The sequence below is a fragment of the Mustela lutreola genome, chromosome 9 (assembly GCF_030435805.1).
Source record: "Mustela lutreola isolate mMusLut2 chromosome 9, mMusLut2.pri, whole genome shotgun sequence".
Classification (NCBI taxonomy): Eukaryota; Metazoa; Chordata; class Mammalia; order Carnivora; family Mustelidae; genus Mustela; species Mustela lutreola.
Window position 1 is genome coordinate 114001970 of NC_081298.1, and position 20277 is coordinate 114022246.

Sequence of the window (20277 nt, forward strand, 5' to 3'; positions counted from 1 at the left end):
CTCTCCAGGCCTGCCCTCTTTTGCACCCCGGCAGGCCAGCTCCTAGGGCTCCTGGCCGGTGTCAAAGCAAGCACTTTCCTCAGGGCCACCCCTTCTCCGCGGCCCTAGAAAGTCTCTGGTAATCGGCTGTGTCCTGTGTGTAGGTGCTTCTGAAAATAAGTTGGGGACACTGGCTGCCTTGAAAATTAAAACTACACTGCCTGCATAGGGTCGGGACGTGATACAGGAACGTCCAACTTGGCCGTTCGGGGAGTCAGAAGCGAATACGAGCTACTTTCTCCCCCCATCTCCCCCCCGTCCTTCCCCTACCCCCAAATCACCGCGGACCCCGGGGCAGTCACGCCTGCTCAGCAAGACTCGGCCGCTGTCAAGCGCGGGTCGGCGACCCGGGAACGCCGCGCGAGTTCGGGTCCGGCGCTGCAGGGCCGCCCGCCCACGCCCGGCAGGCGCGCGAAGCCGGAGCGCGCACGGAGCTGCACGCGCGCGGGGCCGAAGAGCGCTCCCTCCGGGATCGCGGCTGCGCAGTCGGGCGGGAGCCGGGAAAAGGGGGAGGAGGGTGGAGGAGCCGGAGTAAGGGGAGGGGGAGGAGCGGCGAAGGCGGAAGCCATGTTGGAGTTGCACCCCGAGCGAGGGGCTGCGAGTGTTCTCCTCTCCTTGTGGGTGTGACCCGGGTTCGGCGCGGCGGCGGGCTGCGGGGGCGGGGACGGTTAGCCCGGGCGGCAGCGGCGGCGGCGGCGGCGGCGTGAGAGGAGCGGCGGCGGCGGCGGCCGCAGCGTGGAGCCGGGCGATTGTGACCGCCGGGGGAGCAGGGGGCCGGCCGCGGCTCCCACTCTCCGTGTGGCCCCCTGAGCGCCCCCCCTCCCCTGCCCGGGAGGGAGGCGGGGGGCACCCGGGGCCCGCCATGAACCCCGGCTTCGATCTGTCCCGCCGGAATCCGCAGGAGGACTTCGAGCTGATTCAGCGCATCGGCAGCGGCACCTACGGCGACGTCTACAAGGTAAGGGCGAGGGGCCGCGCGCCGGCGAGGCCGCGGGGTCGGGACCCGCCGCGGGGAGGGCTGGGGGCGCCGCCGCCGCCGTCTGGGCGCCCGCGTCTGCGCTTCCCCTCTGCAGGAGACGCGGGCGCCCGGGAGCTGGGGGGTGGGGGGCGGGGAGGAGCGGGCGCCCGAGGCTTCGCTGCCTGGGAACGAACAAAGGGCCAAAGGGGTAACCCCGAGACCTCGGAGCCCTTACCTGAGTTGCTCCCCTTGGACGCGCGGTGCCCGGGAAGGGCTGGACGCGAACCGGCCGCTCTGCTCAGCACAGCGCGGAGAGGGTCTGGCCGTTTGTTGCATTGGCTGGGTCCGTGCGACGAACCAGACGGCGGGGGTTTGGCGTGTGTCAGACCTGTGCTCGTCAGACGGACCTGGGACGGTCCGCTGTAGGTCTGGCACCGCAGACCACCGGGCCGGGCGGCAGTTAGCACACGGGGCAGCCTCCACCCACAGCCCCCCGACCTTTCACCTCTTAGCATCCGCGTACCATCTTCTTTTGATTTCCCGAGTATTGACTTTCGTTTGTAAAAGATATCTAGTTAGTATGATTTTCTTCCCCCGGTTTGGAGGAAAAAGCAACTTTTTTTTCTTCCTAATCTAATTGGACTATGATGCTTCATGAAACTGGCTTTTGTCGATGACACATAAAATTCAGCCTTTTTTTTTTTTTTTTTAAGTTAATTGAATACTCAGGAAAGTATTTGACTAGGTTAGAATTCAAAGTCCATTAGTAGTGCAGCATTGCTGTTGTAGACGGACCCCTTCTAAATGTGGGAGATAAATCACTGTTCCCTGGCCAGTTCAACTCTTGGCCTCGCAGAGACTGCCAAGAAGCGAATAGTGCCAAATGTGGCAGCAGTCTTGATTTAGTTGTGTATCTTCTTACTGGTGACTGAAGGGGAACTCGTCCTGTTTCACATAACATATGAGAAATTTTTACTTTGGAAAGTTTAGTTCTAACTAAACTTTCTGCCCATGTTTAAGCAATAGGGTTTTTGCTTTTACTTCAGTGCGAGATGTGTGGTGACTCACAGTGCAGCCAGGATTCTCCATTAGTCTTGTTTTGTGGATCATTTTGCTGCCTGTCATCATTTGTCTCATCAGTTTTGCTTATAAGATAACACAGGTGTTTTGTGTACACCTATTATGTGTAAGGTACTGGCATCGAAGTACTTGGGTTGTAGCAGGCAGGAAAAGGTAGACATATTCCTAAATCTTACCTGGAGTTTATATTGGGGGTGGGGAGAGGAACACTAAACAACCACTTAGATTATTTTATTGCAGTTTATTTTGTGCTGCCCAGGAGAAAAGAGGATTAAGATTAGGGTTATGAGAGCATGTAACAGGAGGAGCTGATCTCCTTTTGGGAGTCAGAGGCAATGGGGAGAGAAGATTATGCCAGATAGAGGGAGCATAATCTGTGAAGGCAGTGAGGCCCCAAGGAACAGCGGTAAGGATTTGAGAGGCCTCAGTGGCTTGAGCAGTCAGAGAAAGAGAATGGCTCTAGATCACACAGGCCCCTTAGGTCTTTAAGGCGGGCAGTTTTTTCTTTAGGACAATGGGAAGCCATTGTAGGTTTTTATGTAGAGGAGTAAAATTGAATTTAAAAGATCTACCTGTACTGTAGTGTAGATTGGAGGAGAACGAATAGTTAGGCAGCAGCCACTGCAGTAGTCCAGGTAAGAATAACGACTGCTGTGTTTTGGACTTGAAAGTTGAAGTGAATGGATCCAAATAGATCAGAAGTGTTGGGAGTCTAGTTATATTCAGTTGAAAAGTTAACTAAAACTTTACTAGTGGCTAAGTCTTAGGTGGCAGTGTGTACAGTAAGTTCTTTTCGAGTTCTTTACAAAAATAATTGGTTGTGTATTTACTATATTTAGAAAAAAACAGCTGGTAGTTAAGCCACATGATTAAAAAGTAAAAAAAAAAAAATTAGGGCCTGTAGTTTCCTAAGGACATCTAAGTGCAATACAGGTATAAGTTGATTACTCTTGTCATCCATTTAAAGTAATGATAATGAGAACTAACATATATTGAGTGCTTATTATTTGCTAGGCACTGCTCTTAAGATTTTTTCATGTATTAATTTACTTACTCCTTATAGCAACCCTGTGAAATAGGTGCTCTTATTAACTCCATTTTGCATTTGAGGAAATTGAGGCACAAGGGAGTTGTAGTAACTTGCCCAAGTTCATAAGTGGCAAAGCCACAGTTTGAATCTTACACTTTAGAGACTGCATTTTTTATTTTATTTTATTTTACTTTGAGAGAGACCACAAGCAGGGGGAGGTGGAGAAGGAGAGGGACGAGTAGACTCCCCGCTGAGTGGGAAGCCCCACATGGACTTGATCCCAGGACTCTGAGATCCTGACCTGATGCCGAAGTCAGATGCTTAACTGACTGAGCCACCCAGGAGTCCGGAGACTGCATTCTTAACAGTAGCACTACTGACTCTGTAAAGATAGGATATGGGCATATAACATAAATTTCTCCAGTGGAGAAATTAAGGCACATCTTTAGTTCAGTATGTGAGTTGTAGCCATACTCTATATTACAGTGGATGTTTTAGTAGTAATTGGAATACCTAACTCCTGCTGTGCAGCCAGGCCTCATTGTTTTTGTAGAGTCTGCCAAGTGGACATCAGATAATAGACGCTTGATCTCCACCTGCCAGACTCTGCCCATACCAGGGGCCCAAAGCAGAGAAACTCTATGTGCTTTTGGCATTATACCCCCTGCTTGCTAAATAACTAACCCAAAGCTTAAGCTGCTTGTATTTTTGTCTGTAATCATGTCCACGTGTAAAGATAATGGATTTTTTTTGTATTTGTTTTACTGTTTTAGATTTTTCTTATTTATACAAATTGTGTTGATTAGAGAGGAGTGTATTAGAGGGTTTGTTTTCAAAAGCCAGTATGTATAATTTGCTCCTTAATTTGTGTTTAGGTGCTAAAAATGGAATGATCAGATTAAGTAAGTAAGTTAGAGACCTCATTATTTATAGTCACTCTTAGAAGGTGGGTGTTTCAAGGGATTTTTATTTTAAAAACTGTATCCTACCCAGTGTAGTAATATGCTTATCCAAGGTGTCATGGCTTAAAAAACACTGAAGTAGAATATGGAAGATCTGGAATTTATTAGCTCTGTGGCCTCGTAAAATCATTTAGCCTTTCAGCTGTTTTGTTGTGAAGGTGTTGTTATCATCATATGCCCTTCTGTTTTTGACTTGAGTTTTAATCACCCAGTAAGTTTTCATGTTTTCAAGGCCAAAAAATATAAGTACACATTTTCTCTGCAATATCTTAAAGTACATGGAAAATATAGTTTTAAAAAAGTCATACTTTTAAATGTCTTGTAACTGTATGGCTTTCATCTGTGAGATGAAGTGTTTGTAGCCAGGGTTACCTGGGGACCTAGGAAAAGACTAAAGAGCTCAGTGGTTGGGCCTCAGGAGGCCTGTGAAGCCCTCTGAAATTAATAGGCTTAGTATTGTGTGTGTATGTGTGTTTTTCTGTAGAGATAGCTTTATAGCGTTCATCACATTTACCAAAAAGAAAAGAATGAATCATCTTTAGGTTTGTCATTTCAAAGAGTTCTCTTGGAGAAATTTGGTGGTTCTATACAAGATCACATGATCAATATCTGCTAGCATTTAATAGAATTTTCACACTCATTTTTCAGTTGGATTTGCCTTATTCCTACCCCAGGTCTTGATGTTTTTCTAGACCTATTGCTGGAGATAAGCTGAAGATACTAAAGCTGGAGATGGGGTAAGGCAAGGGTGTTTGAAAGACCAGTTCTTTTATGTTTCTAAGGAAGCATCTTGTCTAGTCTCACGACTTAAGCTTGATCCCTGTGAATGACCCCCATGCCTCCAGCTTGTGCTTCCTGCTCAGCTCCTGAGCCCATTGTTTCTACCTGACCTCTTCGTAGACTACATCTGCCTCCAAATGGGCCTTTCCTTGTATCCCACTTTTGTCAAAAGCTCTAGTTTTGGACAGCTTGCTAAGATTTGGGACCTTGGAATCATTTTTTATTCTGGACAGGACCTGGTAGGCATTTCAAAATTGCTATGAGTATACTGAAGACGGAGAAGTCATATGGTAAAGAAACCTGTTTAATGTTGCTTAATCCAGCAAACTCCAAACTTAATTGACTGTGGGATTCTTTTTATTCGTAATACATATTGCTTGTCCTTAGAATTAGTGTCTTGTAGAGAACATGCTTTGGGAATGTCGATACTGATTTTATCTGTATGTGATTGGAAGCCATTCCCCACGAAGCAGAGGCTGCAATGTTGCTAAGCTCTAAAGCCATTCACATGGTAGGTAGTCTATGGAAACAAACTCTCTGAAGGCCGACAGGAGAAAAATGGAAGATTGGGCAGTGAAATGAGGAAATTATTTTGTTCAAGCATTTAGTGAATTGTGTTGGCTTATTTGTAGTTTTGTATCTTTCAAGGTGTTCTGATTAGTATCATCAAAGACTAATTCTTTCATTGTAGTCAGTGTTTATAAAACAGGAAAACTCCATTCTGAAACCTAACTCCTGTTGAGGAACATGAATATCTTAAGCATTTAGAAAAGAATGGCTGAAGGTAAAACATGATTGTCTGGGATTATGCTTATTTTTTTGCTTTCAAGGAAGACAAAGTCTAGAGGGACCTGAGGAAAGGGTCCTAAACTTCAGAAAGCTTGTTTGAGTATTTAAGGTAAATTAAGGTAGAATTTTCCAGCCTCAGTATTTATTTGGGATGGAAAGTGACAGTGGAACAGATTGTGGGTCATTTCTCCTGAGAGCTTTAAAAAAAACCCAGAAGAAAAGATTAACTTACTTTAACATGGATCTGATCCCTTAAAGGAAGTGCTCAACTCCAGGATTTGGTGTGTATATGTATTTACCTGCGAAAGAACATCTAATAGGTTATTTTGCATGGAGAGTGAATAGTTGCTGGTTCTCTCTTAAGGGTACATTGAACAACCATCCTACACTGAGCAGCTATAATATGGAAGGAAATGTGTTAAAGACTGAGAGGTGGAGAAAAATGACAAGACTTGGTGCTTGGTATTTATAAGGACATAAAATGTGTACCTACTTTTAGCTATCATAGTTTGAGATCAAAACCTTGTTGATTTCTTCTTTTGTAGCATGTTAACACTCTTACTGGCTGAGAGATTGTCTAGATACTCCATAATCTGGATAACCGACCTCTCCTTAGCTTAGCAGAGTGGTTTAAGAGCTGGGCTCTGGAGTCAGACTGGCTGGTTTCACCACCATTAGCTTATTTTACTTCACCGCCATTAGATTACTTTAATCCTTTCCTTTGTGCCTCAGTTTACTCAACTGTAACGAGGAGATGCTTAGAATAGTGTTTAGGACTGTGCCCGACATACAATACTCTGTAATCATTAATTACTGTGGTATCATTTATTATTATATATTTTTCCTGCTACTGTCCTTGCTTCTCATGCTCCTGCTCAGGCTTTTTGTACTTGATGTTCTGGGCCTGAATTCTGCCCTCCTCCAATAGCTGTATGGTTTACTTCTTCATTTCCCTTGGGTCTTAGCTCAGGTGTCACCTTTAAATGTGTTTGTTCCTTATCACCCTGAAGGAAACCAAACCTTACTCTCATTTTCTGTGTTTAGCAGGGATGAATCCAGATTTTGTAGGGCTTGAAGTTTGTGTAATTTGGGGGGCTCTCATTAAGTAAACAAGTTAAATGAGAATAAAAAGTTTGGTATTAAAGTGAATATTTACTTAGAGTGAAAAAAGATGTGCCAACAAGATGTTTTAACCTTAGAGTCCGGTCCTTTTCGTCTGAGGTTTCTTTAGGCATTTACTGAGAAATGCTCTCATAAAATGCTCCCAGTTAGCATCCTGGCTGCTACTGGTCACCTTCTATGGCATTCTGCATGTCCCAGTAATTCTCAGCACTCACAGAGGTTCATGTGAGTGAGGGAGGCCAAACTTGGAGATCTGTTAGCTTTATAGACAGTTTATCTCTGTTCTTCCCCTAATTTTCATTTTTATTATGAGCTCTGTCACCTTCTACTTAGTTGTGTATTACCTTTTTCTTCCTACTAGAGTGTAAATCCAGGAAGCTGGTGGTTTTGTTTTGTTCACTGCTGTGTTGTAGACCCTGGAAGAGTACCTGGGACATATTTGACTCTCAGTACTTATTTGTGGAATGAATGAATGAACTGACTTGAAGGGGGACAAACCATTATGCAACATGAGTTTAGAGAAGGGAGATCATTGTTTCTGGTTGGGAGAAATCATAGCAGGTTTTGCAGAAAAGATGGTATTGGGTTTAACTAGAGTTCTGCCAGTGGTAGGTACAGAACAATTTAAGCACTATGGATTATTATTAGGCCTAAACTAAATCAGCAGGCTTAATGTAGCTTTTGCATATTGAGTGATGTCATTCCTATTTTGTGCATATGAAGATAACTCTGTCACTTTAAACTAAAGACCTTAAGTGACTAGTGAATATTTACAGCTGTTACATATTTTTTTTTTTAAGATTTTATTTATTTATTTGACAGAGATCACAAGTAGGCAGAGAGGCAGGCAGAGAGAGAAAGCAGGAAGCAGGCTCCCCACAGAGCAGAGAGCCCGACATGAGGCTCAATCCCAGGACCCTGGGATCACGACCCCAGTCGAAGGCAGAGGCTTTAACCCACTGAGCCACCCAGGCGCCCCACATATTTGTTTTATTTTGTTTTTTTGTTGGTTGGTAGGTTGGTTTTTTGTTTCTAAAAGAATTGGGCTTTTAGGAAAGATTTTGTTCAGTACCAAAAGACCCTATATTCAAGAGATGAGAACATGTTTGTTTTTTGCTTTAGCTCTGTTTTTTAGCCTTCTTTGTTCTGGAAGATGCCACGTTTCCGAGTTCAGGCTGCCTTGACCTGAGATTATAGGTTTGGATTCCTAGTGTGACAATGTATTTTTTACTTTCGTCCTTAAACTCTGTGGAAGAATTTTAGATTTGACTATGAATTTTAGTTATGTTCAAATAAGATATTAATTTTGTTTGATTAGAGTCTTCTTAGAAGTTTGAGATGGTCATCCATCCTCTCCTGGTCAAAGAATCTTCCTACATTGCCTGTAGACTAAAGTACAGTCTTGTAAGCCAAACATTCAAGGCCCTGTCCTTTTTGCCCCCTGGCCTCTAAGAGTAAGTTAAGTTTAGGTGGCTTGGAGGGGTCAGGGAGAGAGGGGAAGTAGGCAGGGAAGGGAATGGGATTGTTGGTCTTCCCAGGTGTGTGTAACGACAGAGGTGGATAAAGTCTTGGGGACTAACACAGAAGGCTTGTGTTGGGGAGCATGGAGAAGTAAGGTGTACTAGATAAGATAGGGTCACTTTATAAACTTGGAAACTGGATAAAGTCATTTAGATATGACGTGGTAGGATGTTGAGAGCTTTAAACGTTTCTGTAGAAGGAGTAATGTTGGAAGGGCTCATTATCATTCTGACCATCATGATGAGAATGGATCAGAGAGGAAAGATGGAAATATCTGCTAAATAGAACCTGCAATTCTCAAACTTTTTGGTCTACAGCCGTACCACCCTGAACACGACTGATCTCAAACTTTTTGGTTTCAGAGCCCCTTTACACCATTGAGAACCCCAAGATTATGTATGCTAGTTATATCTGTTGCTATTGACTCTATTAGCACTTACACCTGAGAAGTTTAGTACTTGGTTAAATAGAAGACATTCTCAATTCTACCTTTTTTTTTTTTTTTAAAGATTTTATTTATTTGTCGGGGAGAGAGAGAGGGTGCATGCGTGCGGTATACGCACAAGCAGGGGGAGCAGCAGGCAGAGGGAGAAGCAGGATCCGTGCTGGCAAGGTGCCCGATATAGGACTTGATCCCAGGACCCTGGGATCATGACCTGAGCTGTAGTAGATGCTTTAACTGACTGAGCCACCCAGGTGCCCCATCATTAGTTCATTTTCAATAAAATGTCAGGTATCTAAGCATGAATAACCAATTCCTCAGTTCTTTCAAATAAAAATGGTGTTGTATGGGAAAAGTGGTTAGTTCAGTTTGCAACTGAAAATCACACATGCTGTTCTTTGAGCTGACCATTGTACTTTGGTATGCAGTGGAAATGTTTTATGTATTTTCATCAAATAGAATAACAGGGTTATTATTAAGGGTTATGTATTAAGGGTTATGCATTAAGGGTTAGGAGTTAATAAGATTAATAATATTTGTGCTTCAATAAGGACATTCTTCAGTTTCTTCAGTGAAACTGGCTTTTTTTTTTTTTTCTCTTAGAGTGCATGGCAGTGAAGAATACGGTGATTGGTAGTGCATTTTGGGGCCACTGCTCTGATGTCAAGGCACCAGCAGTTTTATCACCATTGCTTTTGCTCTATTGTGCAAGTATCAATATGGTAAAATGGGGCAAATAACATTTTAATATTGTCATGAAAATCATTTTGACCTTTCAGACCTTCAGGAAAGTATCCTAAGGGCTCTCAGGGATTCACAGAATTGTGCTAGCTTATATGGAGGAAACAAAGGATGCGGCAAGTGATGATGGAGCAAACAAAGTGAAAAGCAGTAAAGAACGGAATGGAAGGGATTGATGAGAATCATCTTAGAGAAACATTTGATGGGGCTTTGTGAAGAAATATGATGGAAAAGTTGATTTGAAGAGAACTTCAAAATTTTAAGCCCAACAGAGGAGCACATAAAATAATTTGTTCAAATAAATTAGTAGTGGGAGAATGATGTTAGTTACGAAGACAATATTAGAAAATAAAGAGGTATCTGTGAGATTTTGTTTCCTTATTTTCTTGCGGTAATTTCTTTAAGGAAACACTAATGTAAATTTTCCTTTTTCTGTGGACTGTAACAATTCTTTAGCAGTGTCTTTAAGACTAATGGAAATTGATAAGGGTCAGTACCGTTCTCTCAGCTCTTACTGATGGATTACCAGGAAGACCTGCAAAGATGTCTTCCTGTCAAAGGGTGCCACAGATTTGGAAGGTAACTGATGTAGGAATTCAATATGGGCTAGATATTTTTCCTGTGGCATACATTTTTTTAAAAAGATTTATTCATTTTTTTAGAGAGAGCACCGTCAGGGTGAGAGGGGCAGAGGAAGAGTGTCTCAAGCAGACTCTGCAGTGAGTGCAGAGCCCAACATGGCCTTGATCTCATCACCGGGAGATCATGTCCTGAGCTGAAACCAAGAGTCGAACACTAAATTAAATGCACCACCCAGGCACCCCTATCATGGCATACATTTTAAAGATTTTCTTGTTTTGTTCTTATTATGACATGTATTATGTGTACATATACCTTTTTAAATAATAATAATTTAAGAAATAATGATTTAACTCTCAAGAACTAAATATTATTTTGATGTATTTTCTTCTGTCTTTTTATAGACAAATATTTTATAAAGCTTGTGTGCTGTTATATATTTCTAAAATAAAATTATAGTTTACTTATGGTGAAATGGATCTTGTTTCAGTTAGAAGAGTTTTGACATACATAAAACTGTGTAACCCACATCCTTATTAAGGTAGCACATTTCCTTAACCTCAGAGAGGTTCACCTTCCCAGTGAGTCTTCCATCCCTCTTCCCCATAGCAATCACTGTTCTGATTTGTTACTGTAAAAGCTCTTTTAGAACTTCATGTAAATGAATTAGGAAGGAATTGTCTTTGCACCTTTGAGGATACATACATGGGGATATTCTGGACTGTTTTGTTCCTTTGAGCTGTATGGCTGTACTTCTACCAGTGCATCACTATATTGCTTACCATTGCTTAATGGACAGTCTTGGATTCAGGTAATGAGTCCTCCAGCTTTGTTCTATTTTTTCAGAATTGTTCCATTTATTTTAAGCCCTTTGTTTTTTCCATATGAATTTTAGAATCACTTTTCAAATTATATAAAAAATTCTGCTGGGATTTTGTTTTAACTTTTTATTTTGAAGTAATTATAAACTCATAGGAAGTTGCGAAAAGAGTGCGAAGAGGTCTCGTATATACCGAACATCCACCTTCTCCCAATAGTGACATCTTTTTATATGACTGTAGTGCATTATCAAAACCAGGAGCTTGATTGCCACAGTGCAATTAACTAGACCTTAGATTTCACCACTTTTTGCGTCCTCTCATTTTCTTTTCGTGTCTTTGTGCATAATTTTGTGACATTTTATCACGTAGATAGCCTGCTGGGATTTTATTGGAATTATGTAGGATTTGCAGTCAGTTTGTGGAAATTTGAGATAATAACAGCATTGAGTCGTCTGATGTGTGAATATGTTATTTCTCTCCATTTAGTTAGGTCTTCTTTATCTTACCAATGTTTTGTTTTTCTTTTAACTTCTAAATTTTATCCCTAGCTTTTTCTTCTAATATTGTGGTAAAAGATAGCTATTATGTAATACTTCTTCAAGATGGTGTGGTAGTCAGAATGTGGGGCACATATTCAGTTTTTATTAAAATCTTTGTTGTATTAGTGATGTCTGACTTCCTTTCACTTGACCTTGTATATTTTAGCTCTGAGCATGTGGACTCCTTTTAAAATTGGCAAAAGTGAAAAAAAAAAGAAAATGGGAAATGACTATTAAAATCTGTTCACTTTAGCTTTCTTGTCTAAAGAAAACAAAGTCTTTAAAAACCTGAGATATTTTTATATATGAGATATGTGTTTTTGTGTGCATATTTTGCATATTTCATGTTTTTTGAACTTATTGAAGAAAAATAACTTAAAGTTTGCTTCATCCTTAAGTGAATAATCAACACTGTGCCAGATTGTTTAGGAGATCCTAAAAAAATTCTTTCTGATTTTGAGGAGTTTGTGTTCAGATTGAGGAAACAAAATATGCCTAAATGGAACATTTAAGGAACATTTCTAAGGCAGGATTTTAACAATTAAAAAAGCAATGACATCTTACAAATTCTATAGAAATTCAGCTTAAGGCTAAGATGAGCTGGAATTAGCCTGGTAAAGACTTCCTGGAAGAGCGTATCTTGACCTAGGACTTAACAAAATTTTGGGTTTGCACTTGTAGAGAACTGAGGGAAAAGCAATTCCAAAAAAGAGTAAATATGGGTAAAAATACTGCTGGGAGTGGGGGTGGCGTCTGGGTGGCTCAGCTGGTTGATTTCAGCTTGGGTCATAGTCTCAGGGTGGTAGGACTGAGATGTGTGTCAGGCTCCACACTCAGTGGGAGTCTGCTTAAGATTCTCCTTCCCCCTGTCCTTCCCCCTGCATGCACTCACCCACTGTCTCTCTCTCAAATAAACAAACAAATAAATCTCAAAAAAAAAAAATACTGCTGTGGGACCAAAGTGGGCAGAGGTTATAGACAGCCATTCTGACAAAGTAAGGGTCCATATTAAGAAATGTGATAATGTTTCAGATACCTAAGATACATACAAATGAATGCCAACTGAAGAATATGAATTCTTTTGATTTATTTTATAAAAATTTTCCAAATTCATTGGGGCCAATCTTGTCTTTCTAACCTGCTTAAGTCACTATTTGGATGGTATTCAGTATATTTTCTTGTATTTCCCCCTCTTTTTCCTCTACTGAGTTGAAAGTTACACATTTTATTTTTATACTTTTGGTGGTTTCCTTAAAATGTCAACATGTGTAGTGAAGTTAATCAATATTTCTGTTTTTGGGATGCCTGGTTAAGCATGTGCCGTCAGCTCAGATCATGTTCCCAGAGTCCTGGGATTGAGCCCCATATTGGACTCCCTACTTAGCAGGGAGTCTGCTTCTCCCTCTGCCTGCCATTCCCTCTGCTTGTGTGCACACATGCTTGCTTGCTCTCTGACAAATAAATAAAATCTTTTAAAAAATAATAATGTAAAAAAATTCTGTTTTCTTCCTGGTAAGTACATGGACTTTAGAATGCCTAATTCAGTTACCTCCTTTTTGTGTTGTTTCTTATTTTGGTTCTACTTTGTTTTATATCTCCGTGATTAGTGTTTATTAACTATTTTATATGGATAGTTCTCTTTTACATTTACCCATATGTGTTTTTTATTTCATTGCTAACCATTGTGTCTTGGCATTGTATTCTTGCGTTCTGGGTTCAGTGTTCCTCCTGCTGAGCATTATTTGGAAGTGTTCTCTCTCTCTCTCTCTCTTTTTTTTTTTTTTACCTTCTTTCTCTTTCAAGTAAGGAATGGTGTAAGGTCAACTCAATCTTTTTTATTTCCTCTCGAAAGTATCATTATTGTGTCTTTACTTTCAAATCACAATTTACCTTCTCTCAGAACTTTGAAAATATTCTGTTGTCTTCTGGTTATCTGTTGCTGTTGCTAAGAGGTCTATTGTCATAATATACAATGATTAAAAAAAAGTCTGTTATTAGTTGTTTTTTGTAGCTAATCTATTTTTCTCTCTGATTGACTTTTTAAAAGGTATACAATAAGAGAGAGGGTATTTCTTCTATTTCATCATGTCCTGTAATGTCATGGTTTTTCCAACTCTTTATTCTGTGTCTTGTATTATGGTTCATAAATTTAGTATCTTTGTATCTGTGTATAATCTCTTGTTGCCTTTAAAAAGTCCTTTTTTGGGGGGAAATAATTGGAACTCATAGGAAAATTGTAAGAATAATGCAGAGAACTCTTTTATACCCTTATCCACAGTTCACCAGTGGTTAACATTTTGCCACATTTACTTTATCACATTTTCTCTCTATGTACATATTATTTTTCTAACTTGAACCATTTGGGAATAGGTTGGAGACATCATGCTCCTTTACCCATAAATATTCAATGTATATTTCCTCAAAATAAATATAGTCACTTAAATAAAACCACAGTACAGTTATCAAAATCAGAAAATTTTAATATTAAGTATTAAGTAACAGTATTCTGTTATCCGATTTATAGATTTTATTCAGATTTCTACCAGTGGTCCTAATGATGTCCACAACAGCATTCTCTTTCTAGTCCAGAAACCAATCCAGGATCATACATCACTTTTAGTTTCCAAGACTTTTTAGTCTCTCTTCATCTGGAATAGTTTTTCAGCCTTTCTTTGTCTTTCTAGACATTGACACTTTATAGGAGTACACATCATTTATTTTGTTGAATGTCCTTCATTTTGGTATATTTGGTGTTTCTTTTGTTCAAATTCAGGTTGCGCATTTTTGGCAGAAATATATGTAAGTAATGTGTCTTCTCAATATCAGGAGGCATGTGATACTCACTTGTTCCATTATTAATACTAGTTTTGATCACTTGGTTAACGTGAATCTGCTAGGTTTCCTCAGTATAAAGTTATTATTTTTTCCTTTTGTAGTTAATAAATAATTTGTGGGGAGATATTTTAAGACTGTATAGTATCTCCTTCCTCATCTAACTTGCACCATTAGTTTTAATGTCCATTGATGGGTCATACTTGAGTTATTACTGTTATGGTGTGAAATGTGCTTTTCTAATTCCATTAATTTTTTCTGCATTTATTAGTTGGCAGTCAATTGTGATGAAAAGCTTTTACTTTATTTTTGGACTTATAGATTTTTATTTATTTTTTTGTTAGGTTCTTATTCATCACTACCATTTATTTTGATGTTCAAGCTATTTCACATTTGGTCATTTGGAGTCTTAGTACAGGCTGCCAAAATAAAATATCATAGACTGGGTGGCCTAAGCAAGAAAATTAATTTTCTCATAGTTCTGGAGACTGGAAGTCTAAGACCAGGATGTGCCAGCACAGTTGATTTCTGGTGTTAAATTCCTAATTTACAGACAGCCACCTTCTCACTAGATTACCTGGCAGAGAATGACAGAAGCTCTCTGGGCGCTAACCTCAGCATGAGGGTTGCCATCCTCATGGCCTCATCTAAACCTAACCATACGCTGAAGCCCCGTGTCCAAACATCATTACTTTCATGGTTAGGACTTAGGCATACAATTTGGTCGGTATGGGATGGAGCAGTTTTTTGATTTTTGATTTGTTTTAGAGCCTAGGTGCCCAGGTGGTTGAGTCAGTTGAGTATCCAGCTCTTGGTTTTTGGCTCAGGTCATGATTGGAGGGTTGTGAGATTGGGCCCTGCACTGGGCTCCACCCTGGGCATGGAGCCTGCTTGGTATTTTCTCTCCCTTCCCCCTCCTCCCTCTCTAAAAAAAAGTACAGAGTTCCTATATACTCCGTTAATATCTTGCATTAGTGTAATACATTTGTTAAAATTAGTGAAACAATATTGATCCACTATTATTAACTAAAGTCCATTACATTAATGGACTTCAGTTAAGTTTACATTAGGGCTCACTCTTGGTATTGTATATGCTATGGGCTTGGACAAATGTTTTAGACATGTATCCATCATGGTATTTTATAGAGTATTTTCACTGCTTTGAAAATTATCTGAGTCAGCCTCTGCCTCTACCCCCACCCCACCCCTGCAACCACTGATCTTTATACTGTCTCTATAGTTTTGCCTTTCCCAGAATGGCATATAATTAGGATCATAGGTATGTAGACTCTTCTCTCTTTTTTTTTTTTTTTTAAAGAATTTATTCATTTATTTGAGGGAGAGTGAGATAGAGTGATAGGGCCCCAAGATCTAGATAGAGATAATCTATCAAGAGATAGAGTAGGGCCCCAAGATCATGACCTGAGCCAAAGGCAGATGCTTAACCCCCAGAGTCACCCAGGTGCCCCACTATGTAAACTTTTCACATGGCCTTCTTTCACCTAGCAATATGCATTTAAGGTTCCTTTAAATCTTTTTGTAGCTTGATGCAGCTCATGTGTTTTTTTTATTACAGAGTAATATCCCAGTGTATTATGATACAATAGTTTACATATCCATTTACCTATTGATTAATATCTTAGTTGCTTCCAAATTTTAGCAGTTATGAATAAAGCTGCTATAAACATCTCTGTGCAGGTTTTTTTGTGGACATAAGTTTTCAACTCATTTGTGTGAATACCAAGGAGTGCAATCACTGAATTGTGTGGTAAGACTGTTTAGCTTTGTAAGAAACTGCCCAGCTGTCTTCCAGAGTGCCTGCACCATTTTGCATTCCCAGCATCTAGCAAATCCCGTTTCTGTTGTTCCACATCCTTGCTGACATTTGATATTGTCAGTGTTTTGGATTTTGCCCATTCAGATGGGTGTGTAGTGGTATCATTGTTGTTTTAATTTGCAGTTCCCTAGTGACTTGTGATGTTGAGCATCTTTTCATTTGTTTATTTTCCATCTGTATATCTTTTTAAATGAAGCATCCCTTCAGATCTTTTGTCCTTTTAAAAATTGGATTGGTTGCCTTATTGTGAGTTTCAAGGGTTTTTTGTATATTTTAGGGATGCCTGGGTGGCTAAGTCCATTAAGCACCTGCCTTCAGCTCTGTCATGATCCCAGTGTCCTGGGATTAAGTCTTGCATCAGGCTTCTTGCTGAGGGAGGAGCCTGCTGCTGCTTCTGGCGCTCCCCCTGCTTGTGCACACCCTTTCTCTCTTTGACTAGTAAATAAAATCTTTTAAAAAATTTGTATATTTTGGATATATATCCCTTATCAGCTATGTGTTTTGCAGATATTTTCTCCCACTCTGTGGCTTGTCTTTTCTTTTCTTTTTATTATTTTTTTTTAAGATTTTATTTATCTATTTGACAGACAGAGATCACAGAGAGTCAGGCAGAGAGAGAGGAGGAAGCAGGCTCCCTGCTGTGCAGAGAGCCCGATGTGGAGCTTGATCCCAGGACCCTTAGACCATGACCTGAGCTGAAGGCAGAGGATTTAACACGCTGAGCCACCCAGGCGCCCCTGTGGCTTGTCTTTTTATTCTCTTTATAGTGTCTCTAGCAGAGCAGAAGTTTTTTAATTTAGCAAAGTCCAGCTTATTAGGGTTGTTTTTTTTTTTTTTTTTTTGGTTAAGATTTTTATGTATTTGACAGAGATCACAAGTAGGCAGAGGCAGGCAGAGACAGAGGAGGAAGCAGACTCCCTGCTGAGCAGAGAGCCCGATGCGGGGCTCCATCCCAGGACCCTGGCAGAGGCTTTAACCCACTGAGCCACCCAGGCGCCCCAACTTATCAGGTTTTTTGTTGCTGTTGTTGATTATATCTTTGGTGTTATATCTAAAAACTCACTTCCAAATCCAAACCAAGGTCACTAGATTTTCAGTTATCTTCTAGAACTTTTATAGTTTTGCATTTTATATGTAGGTCTTGGTCCATTTGGTTAATTTTGGGAGAAGTATAAGGTCTATATCTAGATTCTTTCTTTCTTTCTCTAGGTTGATCCTTCCTTTCTCTTTCCTTATGTGGCTGTCCCCACATGTGTCCAGGTGTCCAGTTGATTGAGTATCATTTGTTAAAAGACCATCCTTTTTCCATTATTGCCCTTGCTCCTTTGTGAGAGATCACTTGACTGTATTTGTATGAATCTGTTTCTGGGTTCTTGTATTAATTTGTTACAGCTTCCTTTTTTTTTTTTTTAAAGATTTATTTATTTATTTATTTGACATACAGAGACCACAAGTAGTCAGAGGGGCAGGCAGAGAGAGAGGGAGAAGCAGGCTCCCCACTGAGCAGAGAGCCTGATGCAGGGCTCATCCCAGGACCCTGGGATCATGACCTGAGCGGAAGGCAGAGGCTTTAACCCACTGAACCACCCAGGCGCCCCTTTTTAGAGCTTTCTAACAAAGAATCACTGACTGGCTGGCTTAACCAATGAAAGTTTATTTTCTCAAAGTTCTGGAGGCTAGCAGTTTGAGATCCAGGTGTCAGCAGGGTTAGTTCCTTATGAGGATTCCCTCCTTGGCTTATAAATGACTGTTTTTTCTTGGCCTTTTTCCAAGGTCTTTCCTCTGACTATTCATATGCAAACACAGATAGTTAGAGATTAATAGAAAGTAGAGTCACATACATCAGAGAGCTAGGGGTGGTAAGTACTGGGAGACTAGTGAGTCTAGTTAGGAGAATATACTTGCTGTCTGTAGAGTCATTTTCTTGAGAGATTGGAATGGTTGGCAAAGAATCCTGATTGCAGGTGATTCAGAAGCATGAAGTAGGCATTGTTGTTATTTCCAGTTTATAGATGTGGATACTGAGGCACAAAAAGAAGTCAAGAATAGGTCCAAAGTCATCCATCTAGTAAGTGGTAAAACTGGGATTTGAATTCAGGTAGTCTTAACTCCAGAACCTGTGCTTTGTAGTCATTGTTTGCTATAGAGAAGTAATTAAGACCAAAATACGTCTTGAGAAACTGTCACCAGGATACAAATTAAATATGATAAAAATAAGGGAACCGCTGAAGATGTTTGAACCAAAGTGTGGATAAGGAGCTACATGGGAGGGACCACTTAATCCCGTGGCGGATAGGTGGGTATGATGTAGTGTGGACATTTAATCTTCAGTTTGATATTTCAGATTATCCGGAATGTCTTGTACCTATCCAAGAGTGAATGATAATGACATGACTTCACTTAATAACCAGGGAAGTTTTGACCATAGATGGCTTAGAAGTTGAATGAAGAGAGATGTAGATTTTGGACGAGTTGATTGAGATATAATATATTTAAGCAGAAAGGTGTTGTCCCATCCTCTACCCTTGAAGTGGTAGACTAGCTGATTTGAAGGGACTGGTAGGGACATAAAGTTAAAGAGCACACTTGAAAACTGGAGCTATTCAGTGATGGGAGCATAGATAAGGGACAGCTTTTGTCCTTAATTTTCAAAGGAAGAAAACCTCTTTTCTAACTTTCTTTTCACTTTTAATGTCCAAGGAATTAAAAATTTGTGGTTTCAAGCTTTCTTTTCAGGCATATTTAAGTGAATGAATGAAATATGATACAAAGGATCTATAATGTAAGTATACATGTTTGTGGAAGTTACAGTCTTCAAGAAAAAGTTTGGTATTACAAGTTACTGAATATTTTTTAGTTGTAACAGGTAAGAACAATGGAGTAAATACAGGTAAAGATTTCCCACTGTTGTTATCAGAGTTTTCTTCCAACATGTGTATATCCTTAAAATCCATTTTTGGATTCCTGTTGTTCTTACAGTGCCTCAGGAATAGATAGATGACTTATGATCTCTCACTATCCCTATGCAGTCCCCTCTCTCCATGTCAATCTTATGAGGTGAAAAAGTTGACAGAAATAAAGCATTGAAAGTGCTGAGTGATAAACTGGATAGACTGTGTCATTATTAAAACCTGTTCATTTTTCCCTTCTCTGTTGCATGCTCTACCATCCTTCCTCCCTTCAATAAAAACTTAAACCCCAAATCTTCAAAGAGCATGAAGTAGAGACTATAAAGCCTTGTGCAGAAACCTGCCACATACACAGTTATGTTAAGTTTTTGGAATATTATTCAGCTTGAACAGTAATGTCAGTTATTGTCATTTTTATTTCAGTCATTGTGTTGACATTTTTCTTTTGGGGTCTCCTATTTCTGGTTAGTGCTATGATGCTGATTCTCTAACACTACCGGAGCAAGAAGTTTTCATTTAGAATGTTGAGATTTTTTTTTTTCCTTCACTAAACTGTGGTTACATGAGGTTCCGCAAACTTTTTTTTCTTCAAAAACCAAAATTGAAGGTTTCTGTTAATTACTGGTCAGAGTTGCTATTTTTATGTTAGATTTAAATTGTTTGTGTTGAGATTTCTTTAGCTGTTTCTACATGTTATCTTGTAATATTTGAACTAAAATTTAAAGAATATTTCTATAACAACTTTTATAGGAAGTGATCACATAAAACATGAAATTTAATTAAACTATATTTTACAAGAGTTTAGACAAAGTATTTTAAAAATATAATTTTAACTTATTTCGGTGGTTCTTAGAAAAGTCTTGAAACTAAGCTTATGGGATATAATTTTTTTTAGCAACAGTGTTTGCAGGAATTATTTATTTACCAGATAGGATCAGCTGTTTTGGGAGACAAATACCTTTTTATTTATCAGCCAAGATTTAAAGTCACCTTTTTAAACTCATAACATGAAAAAAATCATTTAAATTGTTTAATTCTTTAGTTAAGATCATTTGTTTATTTTATAAAGAATATACTTATTTACCTGAGAGAGAGCACATACTCACACACTCGCGCGGCAGGGAGGGGCAGAGGGAGAGGGAGAAGCAGACTCCCCATTGGACCCTGAGTTCATGACCTGAGCCAAAGGCAGACACTTAACTGACTGACTGAGCCACTCAATTGCCCTCTTTAGTTAAGACTTTTTAAAAATAAACTTTATTTTAGAATGATTTTAGATTTATAAAAACAACTCAC

General features: G+C 39.9%; 1 protein-coding gene across 9 annotated transcripts in view; it reads left to right on the forward strand.

The window, feature by feature from the left end:
* Nucleotides 1–606: 606 nt before the first annotated feature.
* The window catches only part of MAP4K3 (mitogen-activated protein kinase kinase kinase kinase 3), a 209373-nt gene continuing 189702 nt past the window's right edge, over nucleotides 607–20277 (forward strand). For all 9 annotated transcript variants that reach the window (XM_059188514.1, XM_059188516.1, XM_059188515.1 and 6 more), the window contains exon 1: nucleotides 607–997. In XM_059188514.1, coding sequence (XP_059044497.1) covers nucleotides 902–997 — 96 coding nt within the window. In that variant the 5' untranslated portion in view covers nucleotides 607–901. The remainder of the gene's footprint in view (nucleotides 998–20277) is intronic.